The 18,714-nt window shown below is 42.4% G+C and overlaps 1 protein-coding gene across 3 annotated transcripts in view; it reads right to left on the bottom strand.

Moving 5' to 3' along the window:
- The window catches only part of Chrna5 (cholinergic receptor nicotinic alpha 5 subunit), a 42,257-nt gene extending 24,657 nt beyond the window's left edge, over positions 1-17,600 (bottom strand). The window contains exon 1 of one of the 3 annotated variants that reach the window (XM_048793015.1): positions 17,330-17,600. In XM_048793015.1, coding sequence (XP_048648972.1) covers positions 17,330-17,435 — 106 coding nt within the window. In that variant the 5' untranslated portion in view covers positions 17,436-17,600. Of the gene's footprint in view, positions 1-5,433; positions 5,704-17,329 lie in introns of those variants that run through there. The other 2 variants (XM_048793017.1, XM_048793016.1) reach the window with 2 other exon arrangements.
- Between the last annotated feature and the right edge of the window lie 1,114 nt (positions 17,601-18,714).

Below are 18,714 nucleotides of genomic sequence, written 5' to 3'. Positions count from 1 at the left end.
CTGGCTGGAGGGGGCCCTTAGGGTCACTTGCCTTTAATGTAGGGCAAAGAGAGGACCCAAGAGGGGCCAGAAATGAGGGGGAGCATTAGCAGAACCCATTACAGAAATTGGGCTAAGAACAGAGACACGGGAGAGGCAGAGCTTGAGGAGATCTTGTGGGGGGGGATGACAAGAGTACTTAATGACAGGTGACAATCGTTGGCTCTTCTGATGAAGGTGTAGGAGTGCCAGGCTTAAGCCTGGCAATGTGAATCCACGGGGTAAGTTGGTTATTAGATAGCTTGAGTTTGGCCGCCAAGGGAGTGCACATAGTCACCTGAGAAGGACCCTCCCGTTTTGGTTTTAGAGGGGGCTTTTCCCTGGTGGGCAATAGTAAACAGGTTGACCAGGTGTTAAGGAGGTAGGGTTTTGAAAGAGACTGAGGTCAGGAAGGAGCCAGTCTTGATAGCGCCAGAGTTCAGAGCGTAGATGGAAGAGGAGGGGCAGGGCATAGGTTTAGGAGATGGGTAGGGGTTCTGTAGGCAATCCGGGAGGAACGAGGGGATGGCCATACATGACTTCATAAGGTGAGAGATTAGAGCCTTGCCAAAGAAGCCTTCTAATGTGCAATAAAGCAAGGGGAGAGCAAGGGGAGCACCTTTACCCAGTGAGCTTGGTGAGCTTGGTGAGGGTCTCTTTAAGGGACCGATTGGTCCTTTCAACCTTTCCAGAACCCTGGGGGCGGTAAGGGCAATGGAAATGCCAAGGGAGTGATAGCATGTGAGCCAGTCCCTGAGTTACCTGTGAGGTGAATTCTGGGCCATTGTCTGATTGGATAGAAGTGGGCATCCCAAAACGGGGATTATGTGAGTCAACTACCATGGAGGCCTGCTTGTTAGAAGTGGGAAAGGCTTGTTTTTTACTGGGGGCATGTTGGTGAAATCAATCTGCCAGTCTGCAGCTGGGGTATGACCGTGGGCCTGATGAGAAGGGAAAGGTTTAGGTTTTAATGGAGTATTGGTATTGGTTCTCTGGCAGATCTGACAAGCAGAAGTGATCTGTTGTAGGAGGGTCTTATCGCATGGGGAAAGGGTGAAAAAGGAGTGAAGGAAAGTTAGTGAGACTCTGTGGACTAGAATGGAATAGAGAGTGAAGAAACTGGAAGAGCTGTTGGGGATCTTTGGGCCGATCCCCAGTGGTAATGAAGAGTAGCAGAGAGGAGGTAAAGCTCTATAGGGCGGCTGATCGAGCCGCTTGATAGGCCTTGGGATTCCCCCTAGTAGTAAGGAAGGAGTCAGTTTGGTGAGTCTTGCAATGGATTATTCCCAGTTGGGAAGGCAGCCTGGAGGCTCGTAGTAGACCAGAAATAAGTGTGGAATTAATGACTGCCATCCCTCTGGTGGTAGCCCCCCTTTTTTTCCAAATGGCTGCGTGGGAGATCAGGATATGGAAGACGTATTTGCAATCTGTATATAGGCAGAGGGTTTTTTCCTCCACTAGCTCACATGCCCTTGTGGCAGCTATGAGTTCAGCTTGTTGGTTGGTGGTATTGGGTGGGAGAGGTTTTGCCTCTATGATGGATGAGAGGGAAACGACAGCATATCCTGCCACTTTAACCCCTTCGTGTATAAAGGAGCTACCATCTGAGAACCAGACGAGGTCTGAAGAGGGCAGGGGTCCCTCAGAAATGGTGGCAGGGCAGGGTAAAATCGTCTCTAATACCTCTAGGCATTTGTGGACGGGATCTTGTGAGGGAGAAGATGGGAGGAGGGAGGCAGGGTTTAGAACCCTGGAAGGAGGAAGTGACTGTAGTCCCTTGTAAGTGAGGAAATCCTTTAGATGGTGAGGAGATGAGATGGTTAGTGGGGAGCCAAAGGTAAGCTTGTGTGCTTCTTTCTGGAGGTCATGGGCTGCTGCTAGGGCTCTGAGGCATGGGGGCCAGCCCCTGATGGTGGGGTCGAACTGTTTGGATAAGTAGACCACTAGTGCAAATGTGGGGCCATATTCCTGACCCAGAACGCCCAGACTTTGTCCCTGTTTTTCATGTACATAGAGGGTGAAGGGTTGGGAGAGGTCAGGGAGATGCAGTGCGGGTGCCCAGAGGAGGGTCTTTTTGTAAAGGGCTTCCCTACCGCTGAGGGTAGGGGTTCATCTTGGGGGCCCTTGGCTAGATTATATAGCGGCCTGGCGAGGAGGGAGAAATTCAAAAGTAATCCAGGCCCTGAAGTACCCAGCCAAACCCAAGAAGGCGAGTCATCTTTAGTTTTTGGTGTAGGTATAGACACAATAAGCTATTTTCTGTCTACTGTAATGGCCTTTTTCCCTTGAGAGATAGAGAACCCTAGATACATGCTATTTGAGCCTTTTGTGGAGAGGCCTGATATCCCTTTAAGGCCAAGAAATTAAGTAGGAGAACTGTGTCATCTGTTGAGCGCCCTTTGGACAGGCTAAAAGAATTTGTAGAGGTTTGCAAGGGGTACAGAGAGCAGGATTGGATCGGAGCAAGAAGAAAGCCTGGAAGAGATCCCTTAGAATGGAGGGATCCAGGGACCCAAAAAGGGGCCATCTGCTTTGGTTGTCTAAGGGATAAGTGGGCCAGGCCTGGGTGCTATATTTGATCCAAGAGGCATTGTAGGGGAGAGTCGACTGGCAGAGAAGACACATTACCCACGTAAGGAGGAGGGAAGAGGATGCAGAGAAGGAGGAAACTGGTTTATTGGCAAAAGGGGCGTCCCCGCTAGAGCAAAAAAATCAGGAGTGCCTAAGTGGCAGGTTTGAGCTGCAGAGATTGGTCATCACTGAATCCTGACAGTTGAAGCTCTTGTCCTGGACGGAGCCAGAGCCGTGGGAGACCTTGGCCAAGGCTTTTCGGGACCCCTCCTGGAGAGGCCGGATACTCCCAGGGCCGGAAAGAGGGGAGAAGAAGGGGAGGGTAAGTGTCTCTCTAGTGGCCAAGTCTTAAGGTGAGAGGACTAGGACTTTCGAATCTGCCCAAGGAAGGAGTCCCTGAGGGCCACCGTAGCCTTAAAGGCTGTGGTGGGGTGCTTTCCTCCCCGCAGGTGGGCAAAGAGATTTGCCGGACGATAATCAACATATTGCAAGAGGGTGGATTCGGGGCACTGGGGGTGAAAAGATTGGAGGTCGGAGGCCAGGATTTGTCCAAAGAGGTGTCAACTATCTCGAAATCCCCGAGGAAGGACAGTCCAGGTTAAAGGCAAAAAGATATCCTTTAAATCTATGATGGAGAAGTGGGTGGCAGTGTGGGGAATCTGAGACAGCAGAGTGTATGGGTTGGGAACCAAAGGATGTATGGGCCTAACGGAGGTGTTGATGAGTTGTAGGTAGGACCCATTGGGCTTTTTTACCACTAGTATGGGAGTATTGTAAGGGGAATGAGCAGGACGGAGGTACCCCTTGCTAAGAAGGACCTGAATAATAGGTTGTAGGCCCAGAAGAGCTTTTGTTGACAGGAGCCTGATTTGGGAAGGTGTTAGGATCTTTGAGATGAATGTTAACTGGTGGGCAGGAAACAGTGGAGGGGGTGTGGGTATCCCATACAATCGGGTCAACCAGGTTAGTATGGTATTTCATGTCAGCCTCACAAGAGGAGCAGAATGGCTAGTCTTCTGCCAAAAGGGCCAGAAAAGATGAACAGGCAGATTCTGGGGCCTGACTGATGCCAGGAACCTGTATATTGATTGTTGTATTGAATTTAGAGAGAATATCTCAGCCGAGCAAAGGAACTGGACATTGGGGCATAACTAGGAACGTCTGAGAGAATGGGAAGTTGTCTATGGAACAGAGTAATAGGGGAGTCTTTCTTGGATAGATGGTCTTTCCTCCTATTACCCTGACAATAGGAGAGGTGGACGGCACTGTTTGCCCCCAGAATTCTGTCAGGACTGAGAAGGTAGCCCTGGTGTCAAGGAGAAAGTCAACCTTGCGTCCATCCACCTGAATCCGCACCCTGGGTTCCTGTTTATTGATCGTTATGGCCGGGGACAAGGACCCAAGGCACCGTTAATCGATTGCCATGCCCAGAAGGTCAGAGGGTTCCCTGGCCATAGGCCTACTATGGGATCTAGGACAGTCAGAGCCCCAGTGACCTTGTTGTTGACATTTAGGGCATGGAGTACGCAGAGTGCGTGGTGTGGGGCATGCCCTGGCCCAATGTCCCTCCTTGCCACACTTGAAGCAGGCACGGGGGGTGGGGGTGGGGGGGAGAGGTTTCGGTGATGGGCGGCGACCCGAGGAAGCACCGTGCAGGGCCTGGGCGAGCATCTGAAATTTCTCAGTCTGGGGGGTGGCAGGGCCATGTTCGAGCTTTTTTAGTTTGGCCCAGATGTCAGGGTAGCTCTGCAAGAGGAAATATGTCATAAGGACCTGACGGCCATCTGGGGTTTCGGGATCTAGGTTAGTGCTGAAGGGCTTTTGTAAGCCAATCCAGAAATTCCAATGGGGTCTCTTGTAATTTTTGGAAATTGACGGCCTTACGTGCCGCTTTTTTGAGCCCAGCAATAATGCATGCGGAGAATCGGTCCCTACTCTGTATGCCAGCTTGTGTATTATAATCCCAGTCGGGAGTTTCATCTGGGGCAGCAAGTGGCCCTGGAGGGTGATTGGGATTAACTCGGTGAGTTTCATCCTCATGGGCTCTGGCAAGTTCCCAGACTCTGGTACGTTCCTCAAGAAGGAGAGTATTAGCCAATAACACATAAGTGAGGCTATAAGCCTGGAGGACCCACTGAAACTCCCTTCTGTGGTCAATGAGCATGAGGTCATTCATAGAGAATGGGACATGTACCCGGATAATGCCCTCAGGTCCAGCAACCTCTCTTAAAGGGGCCATGGTTTGTGGGACTAGGGGCGGGACCTAGTTTGGGGGGAACTAAAGGTGTCGGCCGAGTCAGGGGGAGCACCTGAGGGGCTAGACGGAACGGACAGGGGAGGTCGGTAGGGAGGGTGTTCATCTGCCAGATAGGCCAGGGTGAGAATGAAGAAGAGAAAAAGCCTCAACATAGGGGAACTCCTTCCACTTTTTCGAGAGCTCGCAGAAGTTAAACAGATATCTGAGAATTTCGGGATCTAGGGATCCTCCTGGGGGCCATTGACTTTGATTGTCTTTGATAGTAAGGCCAATCTTGTGTGCAGAATTTAATAAAGGGGAGTCTGCAGGGAGGGAAGAAGAGGCCCCCATAGGTCAGGAGAGGGACAAGGGTGGTTAAGAGAGAGAAAGAGAGAGAGAGAAAGTGTGTGAGAGAGAGGAGTGCCTGTTCTTCCACCCCTCAGGACCTCCCGCTCATGAACCAGGTTCCAGAGAGTCCACCGTGACCGTAAAGGTTGTGGTGGGGTGCGTTCTCTCCTCCAGATTGGACGTCAGAGGTTTGCCGGATGATCACGGTCAAAGCCCCTGCGTAGTCCGTCTGAAGTTGGATACCCAATAGGGGAACTCACCTACTGAAGAGCCAGTGTTGTGTGAGTAGCAGCACTCCAAAGAGTGGACGAGGACGGCAAGCCTTGAGAGAAGGGGCCCTCAAGCAGCGAGGCTTCCGGGTTTCGGCACCAATGAAAGAACGATCAAGGTTTGCCGTCGGAGAAAATGCCCATTTATTGAGGAACAGCTCTGCATATTTATAGAGCCAGGGGCGGTATGACAGTTAATGACAGTTTAATGGTTGAACGGTTTGACAGGTGGCTGGGGTGCTTTATGATCGGTGGGTAAGGATCTTGTGAGCCAGCAGGGCTCACCATTGGACGACAGGATCATGTGAGCCAGCAGGGCTCACCATTGGACGGCAGGATCATGTGAGCCAGCAGGGCTCACCACTGGACGGCTCTTCTTGGGGGATGGGGAAGTTAGTCTTCGGAGCCGAGCCGGGGCGACTCCCAACATTATTGACAGAGTGAAATTTGACTTTCAGATACTCATTGTTTCACTTTCCTTTTTGGTAAGTATATTTGAAAACATATTTATGTATCCTGACACATACTTATGCTTTAAGTGCACCTTACTTTCATGGCAAAATTTTGAACTGTACATTACTATTTATCATTATTTTTCAGCCACTGATCCTTGTTTAGAAAATGGGATATAATGCAATGACAGTAACAACAAAACCAGCAAAAGCTAGGCAATGTCAACAACAGCCCTCAAATTATGTAAACTTTGGCTAAACTCCTCCCTATTAACATGTTAGCTTAGACAATCAAATCAATGCCCATTTTAAAAAAAAAAAAAAACTGTAGCTGTAGATAGACAGAATGCCTTTATTTTGTTTCTTTTTATGTGGTACTGAGGCGAGTGCCCTAGGCAAGCTCTCCACCACTGAGCTACAGCCCTAGCCCCTCAATGCCCATTCTTCAAGAATGAAATTTTGAGAACATGATGGGGCTTCAAAAAAATCTTAATTAACCTTACCTTTCAAGTTGGGAAAATATATGTGAAAAAATTTATTCAGGTAGAGACCACCTGATAGTATTTCTCAGGGATACTTGTAGTTCTCAGCACACACTTTTGGAAACATCAACCATGCAGTCTTTCAAAAACTTTCGTCATGAGCACATCCAGACTTTACCTTGGCAGTTTTTTTTTTTTAATACTAATTAATTACTTTAAAAAAATTTCAGAAGGCATGTAAAATTGCACTCAGTAATGGAGATACTAGAAATCTAATCCATCTGTTTATTTATAACAGAGATTCCTAAAAGGTCATTCCCAAGGGTACTATTAAACTTAAGGAAAAATATTTTTATAGACTTTTTCTCTCCACTGCTGACTTCTTTCAGCCTAGAGGTGAATATCCATTTGCTACTTAAAAAAAATCACATTCAAGTGCTTTAGTGAAACCTCATCTATTTTCCAAATTATATATAACCATACTCCTTAAATGTATTCAGTATAATGAAAAGGAAAGGTCATTGAACTGCAAAGATAAAAACTTTAATTTGAATACTGGGCACCATTAATTGCCTTTTAACCTCCATATGTCACAATTTTCTATTCTATAATAAATAAGGACACCTTAAAGACATCAGAAATCAAACATATAAAACCAAATTCATGGGGCTTAGGGTGTAGCTCAGTGGTAGAGCCCTTGCCTAGCATGCATTAAGGCTCTGGGTTCAATTCCCAATACCATGCACACACAAATAAACCAAATTCATGATCTCACCCCAAGTGGTCCCCTGCCAGTGTTCCCCATCACAGCGAGTGGTTCCATAATATGTCTAGTTCCCATGATCTAAAAACTACAAGTTATCCTCTACACTATTTTCTCCCTCATCCTTATTTCCAATCCATCAGGATACTGTTGAATTTACCTCTTAAATATTTCTCAGATCCATATATTTCTTACCACCCCACTGCCATCAGCCTAGCACAGGCTATCTGCATCTCTCACCAGGATTAGAGCAAGTATACTACTATAAGTTGTCTCCAACAATCTTCTCAGCACCCCAACATCACTTAGTTCTCTGTACAGATATACAAGCAATTGAACAAAACACATTGTTGTCAGCCACTGGCCTGAAACCCTTCTGCAGCTTTCTACCATTTAAGAGACCAAAATCTGGGGGCTGGGATTGTGGTTCAGCAGTAGAGCGCTTGCCTAGCATGCATGGGGCCCTGGGTTCGATCCTCAGCACCACATTAAAAAATAAATAAATGAATGGAATAAAAGGTATTGGGTCCAACTACAACTAAAAAAATAAATAAATATTTAAAAAAAAAAGAGAGACCAAAATCTGTAAGGCCAAAGTTCTGTCAGGTCTTCCCTTGGCCTTCTACTCCAGCTACACTGAAGGTTCAGCTTCCATTCCCTCTTACAAGGTACTCATACTCTCTCTCCCTCCTCTTCTGAAGAACTCAACCAAGGCATCAATTCCTAGTACTCTTCCCTACCCACAAAGTCTCTATTAAGTTCCTCTACATAGACCCATGTTCCTTATCTGGCTTGTAATTATATAATCTCAGATATATATGATTAAAGTCTTCCTCACTGTGGTGTAAACTAATGAACTAGGTATTATTGTGTTTTATTCATCATTATATCTCTAGCAATTAACATAGCAGCACATAGTGTGTGCTCAGTTAGTCAATGAATAAATAAATAAACGACTCACTACTATATGCCAATTGAAATTTATCTCTAAAGTTTAGAATTTTATCACTGGTTATGAAGCAACTGTCATCATAAGAGCTACACCAATCTGCTCTGAAGAATTATGAGTCACGAGATTCAGCTTGAAATCAAAGACCTTGTCCTACTCATACTTGAATATAAAGAAGCAATCTAACATACTGGTTAAGAACTCAGCACTTAAGCCGGGCACATTGGTGCATATCTGTAGCTACTTGTAGGTGGTCAAGGCAGAAGAATCACTTGAGCCCAGGAGTCCAAGGACAGGCTGAGCAAAAACAAGACCCTATGTCAAAAAAAAAAAAAGATCCAGGCATGGACGCACACCTGTTATACCAACTACCCAGTAGGCTGAGGCAAGAGGACTGCAAGTCTGAAGTCAGCCTGGGCAACTTAGCAAGACCTTGTCTCAAAATAAAACAAGATTTAAAAGCGCATGGGGGACTTGGAGGCACAGCTCAATGGTAGAGCACTTGTGTAGCATGTGCAGGGCCTTGGTTTTGACCCCAATACTACAAAACAACAAAAACCCACCTTAGGATTTAAAGATGTACAGGTTGGGTTCCATCTAGCTTCTAATGCTTATTGGTTAATTTCTTCTTCTCTGAAAAAGGTAAAAACAGTATCTACCTTATAAGGTTATTGTGAGGACTAACTTAAAAGTGTGTATCTAAGTACTAGGACAGTCACTGTTATTTCACAAATGACTGCTACAGTAATGGATAGACCTCAATAGGTAGGCAAAAGCACCAAAATACTGCAATATACACCTGAAATATACACTGATTTCTATTCAAAGCTTCCCAATACACCAATAAAGATGGTCTCCAGACATCCTAGGCAAGGAAAGTTGCAAAAAAAAAAAAAAGCACTCTCAACACAGTACAAGGACAGTTGTACAAAATATATACATTATAAAGCTTTCAAGTTGCTACTCTTTATAAATCACATATCTCAGAAAAACAAAGGGAATCAAGTAGTGAAATACACTAAAAATAGGAAAAGAATAAAGCAATTTTTAACCAAATAATTATTCTGAAATAGTTAAATATATAATTAACAAAAGAAAAATTAAGTTGAATTCCTAACAAGTATACAAATCCCTATGTCGTTAACACTTTGAAAGGTTTATGTTTTGGTTTTTGGTTTTTCAAATCCAATGTTAATTTTAAATATCATTAACTGACTCAAGGTTAAGGAATTGGGAGAATGACATAAAAAATGTTTAAGTAAAGCTATTTAGGGAAACCACATTTATTTTCAATGAAATGTAACGTTGGGGCTGGGGCGGTAGCTCAGTGGTAGAGCAATTGCCTAGCACATGTGAGGCACTGGGTTCGATCCTCAGCACCACATAAAAAAATAAATAAAAGTATTGTGTCCATCTATTTAAAAAAAGTAATGTAACCTTATTCCTTAATTTTACCATGGTAAGGAAGAAAGGAAACAGAACTTCAACACTGAAAACCTTAATTTGAATACCTGGTACCACTAATAGCCATTAACCTCCACATGTATAATTTTCTAATCTATATAAAATAGGGATATCTGTTGGCAAAGTATCAATAATTGTTAAACATGTGTGGCAATAACTCTGTAATTCATGGGACTGGACCATTTTGTATGTTTCAATTTCCATATAAAACATTAATAAAAAGGATAGCCTCTGTTTAGCTGCCTCATTGTTAGATAAATCAAATGAAATAAATCACATTATCTTACTATACAGGGTAGTGTCCAAGTAATTTTAAATGTTTTTTAACGGTCTTCCTCCACTAAAGATATGATATAGCTAAGGATTTAAAAAAAACAATTCTAGGAATACTTACTTGATAGTGTCCTCTACTGACATTTATCCATGAAGAATCAGGATTTTTTCAAAAAGTAATAACTGGAAAAAGTCAGCCCAACATATTCTATAACTAAATGTGGATATCAGCAGTCTTTATTAGCAAATAGATAACACCTGCTTAATGGTCACTTTCTTCCAAAAATTCTTCAATTTTTAGCATCTGAGAGCCTAACTTGTAATACCTAGTTCAATTCATTCTTTCAACAGATGTTGACTGGCTGCTCACCATGCCAGCCTGTGCCAGGTGCTAAGGAGTAGAGCAGAAAACAAAGACACGATGCCTGTCTTCCTGGGGTACAAATTTGCACATGTATTTTTACCTTCACCATATCATAATTCTGTGGCCACGCAGAATACACCCCACAATGAAGATGGTGCCCTTGACACTTGTGTTATCAACCCCATGGGTTTTTTTAATTCTAATTAGTTATACATGACAGCAGAATGCAATTCAATTCATATTACACATATAGAGCACAATTTTTCATATCTCTGGTTGAACACAAAGTAGAGTCACACCATTTGTGTTTTCACACAGGTACTTAGCCTGTGGATTTTTATGCTATTAGAAGAATCTGAGGTACAGCACCTGAACAGGGCTGTTAATTTTTATGCTCAAAAATAAGGGAGACATCTTTTGTGGAAAGAAAATCCCAAACTGAATCAAACAAAGGGAAAGGGAGCTTTTATGGCATCTGCAGGGTTGGCAGGGACCTGGTTTTCTTGATGTCATCCTGTGTGGAAGTGGAGTTTTAGTTGTGCTCTCCATCATGAGTCTTCAGGCAACACGTTTCTTACTATATCTCTGCCCCAGAGTATGATTTTTACCATGCTAATAAGACAAAGGTTACTATGGGGTATTTTAGTAACTAGTTTATGCACATGTTTACCCCTTACCATCTGGAATTTGTCCCTTTATCTGGGAAAGTCCCTGATACTTTTAGAGCAGGGCAGACTACTGCCCTATCTCAGTGGGTTTGATCCTAATGACTTTGTTCTCTTGGCTCTGGCTTCCTGGTATCTCTTCTGTCTTGAGGGTTGAGCTTACTTTTTGGCCTCCTCTCTCCTGGTTGTCTTAACTTAAAGACTGGTCTACTTTTTAACTCCCAATTTCCTAGTATGTTTATCCCTAAAAGACTGAGGGCTAACTTTGCTATCTCACTTGAACAGTGTACAACCTGCATACTTGAAAATGGCTGCAGTCCTGGGGTCTCCATACAGGATTTCTTGGAAATACTGACATTTTGGTATGGATAATTCATTTTTGTGGGAGCTGTCTTGGACACCGTGAGATGTTTAGCATCATTCCTGGCTTCTACCCATACTGCCTCCATGTGACAACTAAAAATGTCTTCAGACATTGCCAAATGTTGGACAAAGGGAAACAAAATTGCCCCTTTTTGAAAATTACTGGTCTAACATTAGTAGCTAGTGAGTAACAGAAGCAGAACTAGGACCTGATCTGTTTTATTGGTTTTCTAAAAATGATGCTGCCATTGTAAAAAGTAATATATGATCATTGTCAAAATCAAAGCCAGATGCTCATAAAAACAGAATTCTCCTTCATCTCCTTGCCCTCTCCATGTCTCAAGGGTAACCACTGGTAAGTTTGGGATGTGGACTTATTAACACATGCATGTACACCACACACACACACACACAGAGGAAGAACAAATGTTTTCCTCTTTTTAAGTTCTGTGTCTTGCTTTTTATTTAATACTATGTCAATAGGTATTCATCTATCTCCACTCTTCCTGTATAAACCACAAAGTGGTCTACTTATTGCTATATAAGATTTCACCACTGGTGGGCATTTATAGTGTTCAGTTTGGGTTTATTTTTAATAATGCTACAATGGAAAAAACGCTGTAATTAACATCCTTGTACATCTATTTTTCCATACTATGCAAGTGCTGACTCTTAGAAGTGGAAATGCTGAGTCAAGAGTATGCACATTTTAAATTTTGCTAGGTACTGCCAATAGCCATCCCCATCTTCTTCAGAGACTGCCATACAAATGAAATAAGATAATGTATCTGAAAAGGTTTGTAAGAGTGATATATATTATATATCCCTAATTTATAATCAAGGTCTTCCTGGAGTAGTTAATCTTCCCCTCCAAGTCTCCTTGAATCTTTAAGTTAACAAAGAAATGACTTTTGTTCCTTTTTAAAAAATCTTTGCAGCAGTCCTAGAGGGGCTATTTTAAGCAACAGTAAGATAAAGCAAATCAACCAATTTGTTAATGAGAGGAAATAAATGTGTACCCCAGCATTTTCAATGTGACAAATAAGTATGCTTACCAATCGTTATTTTAGTATTACAGATGAAATGCAGAGGTTTTTTTTTATTTCAGGATTTTCATTATATTATATATTGATTTTTATCACAGAATTATAGGATAAAGTTGCATTGTAACTGATATGCCTTAGTAAACTTAATTTAACATCTTGCCCTCTCAGAACACTTACAAGAAGAAAATGACCTTCAGCAGTATTAAATTTAGGTCCAGTCAATAGTTCTCAAGAAGAGATTAAAAAAAAAAAAAAAAAGTTTGAGCATCATCAGATCAAGTAAATGCCGAGTTCATCATCTTAATTTGGGACCACAGATCTCTCAACAGACAATAAACATGCATTATGAGCTAGTACATTTAGAGTGTTATGAAATAAAACACCTAATGTAACATCAAGTTGCACAGGCTGTATGACCTTATAAGACTCTTGCAAATTTCCTTAGAATTATCCAATTATCGTTTTTAAATGACTGAAAGGAAATACAGAAAAAAAGAAGACAGCTACTTTGTTAGGATAACAGGATAATGCCAATTTTGTTTTGTTTTGTGGTGCTGGAGATCTGAACCCAGGGCCTTGTGCATGCAAGGCAAACACTCTACCAACTGAGCTATATCTCCACTCCCTATGCCTGTTTTTATTAGTTCTATTGGTCTTGTTTGTAAATTCACTACTTCCATAATTACTTTCATCAGATGCATCTGAGAATCCACCCAGTTGATACAAATGGAGAACTATCTATAACCTAGCTACCTAAGGTGTGGTACTCTAAACAGCAATATCCACAACACTTGGGAGCTTGTTTAAAAAGGCAGAATCTCAGGCCCTGTCTCTGACTCTGCATTCTAACAACCTCCCAGAGAAATCCTGTACTCAGATTGAGAAGCTCTGGTCAACAAAACCTAAAGCAGGGTTCTCGAGAGAGGAGTAAGGGGAACAATTTTGTCTGCTAGGACACATCTGACAGTATCTGGAGACATTTTTCAATGGGTGCCAGTGGAATTACAGGCACTTGTCACTGCCCCAGTTGGAAACCAATTTCATGGATAGAGACCAGGGATGATGCTAAACATCCCACAAGGCGCAGGATGCTCCTCTCCCCAAAATTTCAGAGGTTGAGAAACCATGACATAGAAGAAAAACAAGTCTGCCTATATATATCATTGACAATAAAAACACAAAATAACATCCAAAAGCTCAAGTTGTCCTTTTTGTAAGAATTCAAATAGTATTCATATTTTACTCCTATTTTTACTGGTAAAAAGCTATAGGCTATAATTCTACTTTAAAGAACATGAGGTTATTGAATAAAGAGAAACAATACCATGTTTCCTGAAATTTTGAACAAAACATTTAAACCAAAATTAAGTCATGACAGGAAAAATTCATTGAAAATAATCCTTTCCAAATATTGACATTATAAAATTATACTAATACTGTTGTAGACAAATTTCTAAACATTCAAGAACTATTCAAGTATTTAACAACTTTCATTGTCAACATGCTTATTTATTACTAAACTATCATCTGAAAGAATTTAGTTCCATTTTTTTGGCCTGAGCTTTTGTTACTTTATTGTTAGCCAATCAATTAATATTATCCAGAATTAGAGATGTAACTTAGTTGTACAACACACACATATACTAATGGTAAAAGTCTACTGGAATTTACCAAATACTCATTAGTATATTTTTACATTGCTTTACAAACAAGTGTTCTCAACTGCTAATTATAAGTTATATGACTCTTAAGGAAGAAAAAATAATGCTATTAGAAGAAAAGGTTCTGAACTGAAATTGCTGTACTAAAACCATATTCTAATTATAAAAAATTACTTGATAGATCTAACTTGTAATTTTAGTTGGGGGGAAAAAACCCTCTACTCTTGACAACTGACTGAAAATCTCAAGAGTTCTATTAATAGTCTACTTTAATAAACTTGGGTACGTCTGTAACATATCAGGAAATTCACAAATAAGACCCTACCTTCCAATTGGCACAGTCTAGCTCACAAAGCATATTTAATAAGTGCTAGGAAATAATATATCTATTGGTACTAGAGACTGAACCTAGGGGTGCTTTACCACTGAGCTACATCCCCAGCCATTTTTATTTTGAGACAGGGTCTCGCCTTAGAGACTTGCTAAATTGCTGAAGCTGGCCTTGAACTTTCAATCCTCCTGCCTCAGCCTCCCAAGTCACTGAGATTACAGGCACTTGCCACTGCACCTGGTGAAAACCAAAATAATTTTAAATTTCAAATTAAACTATGTGAGAAGTGTATCCAAGGCCATACAAATAGATAACAAAAGCAGAACCAACCACTCTGAGTATTTGTTAGCTTTTGAAAATGTTAATGAAAGCGCCTCAACATAAGAAAAAAAATCTTTCATAGCTCTCATTTTCTATGAATTATTTTATTTTCCTTTGAATGAAGAACTCAGCCACTACATACATTAAAAATAAAGTTTCAACCATTTAAAAGGATAAGAAATATAACTGAGTAATGACAATCTGATTTCCATAAATCACTATCCCAATCACAGCCAGATCGGTTTAAAAGACTTTCATTATCTTAATGTACTAGTAAATTATATTTTAATAGAGACAAAATTGCCTTCTGGGCCACTTTCCACAGCTCCATGACCTTCGATCAGCCAAACAGGTATAGCTGTGCCTGACTAGACATTCTCTTTGCCTGGGGATTGGCTCACAGAAAACCATAAGAAAGAGTTATTATTAGGAATAAAAGATGAGGGCTGGGGATGTGGCTCAAGTGGTAGCGCGCTCGCCTGGCATGCGTGCGGCCCGGGTTCGATCCTCAGCACCACGTACAAACAAAGATGTTGTGTCCGCCAAAAACTAAAAAAATAAATAAATATTAAAATTCTCTCTCTCTCTCTCTCTCTTTAAAAAAAAGAATAAAAGATGAATATGAGAATAAAATTTAAACATAAAAGTAATTACAGTTGAAAGGACATAAAAAACACCTACTACCATCCTTTCATTTTAAAGAAGGTAAAATAAATCAGCAAGTCAAGTAATATGCCCAAGGAAAACAGCCAGTTAGCAGGTCTCATGGCTTCACGAAGTTCTTTCAGCCACTCCACATTCAAAGGCAGCTGTACACAAAAGCACATAACATTTACGAGCAAATGTGCAATAATACCATCTATTCAATGTCACTACCTTCTTCAAGATGCTCAGTTACTAAGAGCATTCAGAACCTTAGAATTTTAGAACTGGAAGAGGGGATCTTTAATGACTCCCCACCCTAAAGTAAGGTAATATCCAGGGGGATATTACTGTTCTATTCATTCATTCCACAAACATTTACTAGTCTCCTGTAATAAATTAGGCATTGAGGATATAAAGATAAACAGCATAACAATAACAGTTTTCAGAGCTCTTGTGGGACAGAGAAAAGAAAACATAGATGTAACACAAGAGATGGTTATTTAAAAAAACGTATTCATTGACTGGGGGCAGAAAAAATGAAGTAATCAACTCTGGTTATAACACCAAACACCATTCATGAACAGAGATATAACTGTTTACACCACTGAATGCTTAACTTCAATCCTCTATATTAAAAGGTAAAAAACTTTAATTAAAAGTTCCAGCTTCAATAGAAGGAGTGTACCATTTTCTACAGTACCAAGCACTGTGTCTGGCCTGTGTGTCTGCATGTGTGTATCCTGAATATGACTCAGAGGTATGCCATACTATCCTCATTTTTGTACTTATTTATTTTATTTCTTTATATATTTGTTTATTGGTACCAGGGATTGAACCCTGGGGTGCTTAACCACTGAGCCACATCCTCAGCCCTTTTTATATTTTATTTAAAGAGAGAGTCTCACTAAGTTTCTTAGGGCCTCCTGGAGTTGCTGGGGCTGGTTTTGAACTCCTCCTGCCTCAGCCTCCCAAGAGGCTGGGATTACAGGTGTACACCACACCGTTGGCCTCATTTTTCAAAGAAGGAAGGCAACTGCGGTAAGTTTGTCCCAAGACAGGATATACCAGAGCTATAATTTGAAACCAGGCTTGTCTGCCTCCAAAACCACACTCCTTTCTTCTCATTAAACTGTAACTGTCTCTGCACAGAATTTTGTTTAAATCACCCTTCACTGTATTTCTCTTCATTCTACAGAAAGCAATGCAGCCTGTAATAAGTGATTCTAGTCTTCAAAGTTTCTAATTTCTAAAATCGGAATTTACGGTTTAAAAAAAAATCAACGAAGGAAAGGCAAGAAATGGTTCTGATACTGTTTCCTCTATTTAAGAAACTCACTGTAGAAAATGAAATGCAGATAGCTCATTTCTACACTCATGTCTCGCTTAAAGGATTCTTACCTCCTCTATGTCTAGGTCACACCATAGATGCTCCATTAATGATAGCACTTTTCTTCAAGCTACTGAGAGGACTAGATCTAAAACTTTCTAAAGCACTTGAAATTTGAAGAAGTACTAAGCGTTTTCTTTTATTGTTTTGATTCCAGTTCAAAATATCTTGAAAAGCAGCAGAGTGAAAAAAAAAGTCATGCTCCAAAGGAGCTAATGAGGAGCCTAGGAAGCAAACGCAGGGAAGTCCGCTAACATTCTACAACAAGCACATTTCATCTCCTGGCAAAAGTGAACAAGTTCAGACGCTCTGGGAAGGGTGGAGGAGAAGCGGGCAGAGAATAGAAGCTACCGTCTCAATCCCTAGTATTAAACCCAGGGTCTCCACACCTCCACAAACCACGAAGGGAAAGCCCTGCGGGAAAACAAGGGTATCTTCTATTTAAAAAGTTGTATGAAGTGTATACTAAGCCGACCTGCAGTCTCCAATAACACAACCCGTGGAACAACAAAAATGGCCTTTTCTGTGCGTTTAAACAGATCTGGACATTAAATCTGAGACCTCACTTCAAATTCCCAGGAGAAAAAGATGCCGGGTCCCGGTAACACGGTTTTCGCGGCGCGCGGTCGCCTGGCCGCTCCGGGCACCGGCGCCGGGCTGCCCAGGCCACCCGCCGCCCGGCTCCCGGCGTCCGAGAGCAAGCGCCGCCGCCCACACTCACCTCCCGGCGCGCCGAGCCCCGCGCAGGCGAGACCCCAGCGCCCAGCCACCAGCTGAACAAGGAGGAGAAGGCGGAGCGCGCGGGGCCCCGACCCCCGCGCCGCCATCGTCCGGCCCCGCGTGGGAATGCCGCAGGCGACTAGCGACCCCTGAGCAGAGAACACCGACTCCTGGAGCGCGAGGAGTCGGAAAGAGGGAGGAAGACACAGCTGACCTGCCACTGGGCTCCTCAGCTCCAACCCGCGAAGCCCACCTCAGCTTCGCGGCTTTGAGAGGGCGGGGCACGCAGGAGGAGCTCTAGGGAGCTTAGCCCGGCCCAGGTCCCGCCCAGTATCCACCAGGCCCCGCCTCCAACCCAACCCATTTGCTCCTAGCTCCGCCTTTTCCACACCTGGTCCGGCCTCTTCGTCCAGGCCCAGTCCCCAGGCCAGACTTCAGACTGTTGGACCCCCATCTGCCTCCTGTAGCTTTTGTGGGCGCCAACTGACCCCATCAGGAGACCTATGCTCTGGACAAGCAAGGCGACCCCTGGGCAAGTTACCCTCCTTTTCTGGGCCTATTTGTCCTTAAAATGACGTGGATAAACTAGAGAATTCGAAAGGACAGCTGCCACAACAGTTCTGACACTCATTTATACCATCCGTGAAAAGAAGACGCAATTGCTTCAAACATAGGCAATTCCTTTCGTGTTGCCATCAATTAACACTTGTAAATATCGGTGACTTCATCTGCCACAGATTCTTAGCAACTCTGATGGCGATTGATGCTGACTGCTGGATTAGCGTCTCAAATCCCTGTAGACCTTATACTGCATCTCATTTCTTCCGTTCATAATTGATTAGAAAGCTTCATTTGGTTGAAGGGATTCAGGTGAATTATCTTTAAACTTCAGTGGCAGAGCGAGCCACTGACTTTTCACAGAAAATTATGGAGCTGACACCTCTAAAGAGTAGAAATTTCACTCCAAGCTTCAGATTCCGTAAATCTGTTAAAACCGAAACCTGGTTTTAAAGAATTCTCAACCGCAAGATTCAGTTAAGACTTTTTTCCCCCTAAGTCTAAGTACAACCAGGAAATGGAAACAATGTCCAACCAAGCCAGTTTGTTGAAGCAGGACTTAAAGGACGCCCAGAAAAAAGGATACATATGATGATAACCAGGTTAGTCATTAATTACACTTCTGCACAGGAATGAAAGACAGTATTTAATGTCTCTTGACTGCAATTTTATATTTTTCTCTGAATAATACATGGGGCTTATATACACTTAGGCAATTCATTCAAATAGCGTTTGGATGATTTCAAAGTGTTATTCTTCTTTTACAGCTAAGGGATTTGAAAGAGAAAAGGTAAATAACTGCTGAAGGTCACAGCTCCTCTCTGTGGC

This window comes from Marmota marmota, unplaced genomic scaffold (genome assembly GCF_001458135.2).
Source record: "Marmota marmota marmota unplaced genomic scaffold, marMar, whole genome shotgun sequence".
In the NCBI taxonomy this organism is placed as follows: Eukaryota; Metazoa; Chordata; class Mammalia; order Rodentia; family Sciuridae; genus Marmota; species Marmota marmota.
This window is presented reverse-complemented; position numbering and strand designations above follow the sequence as displayed.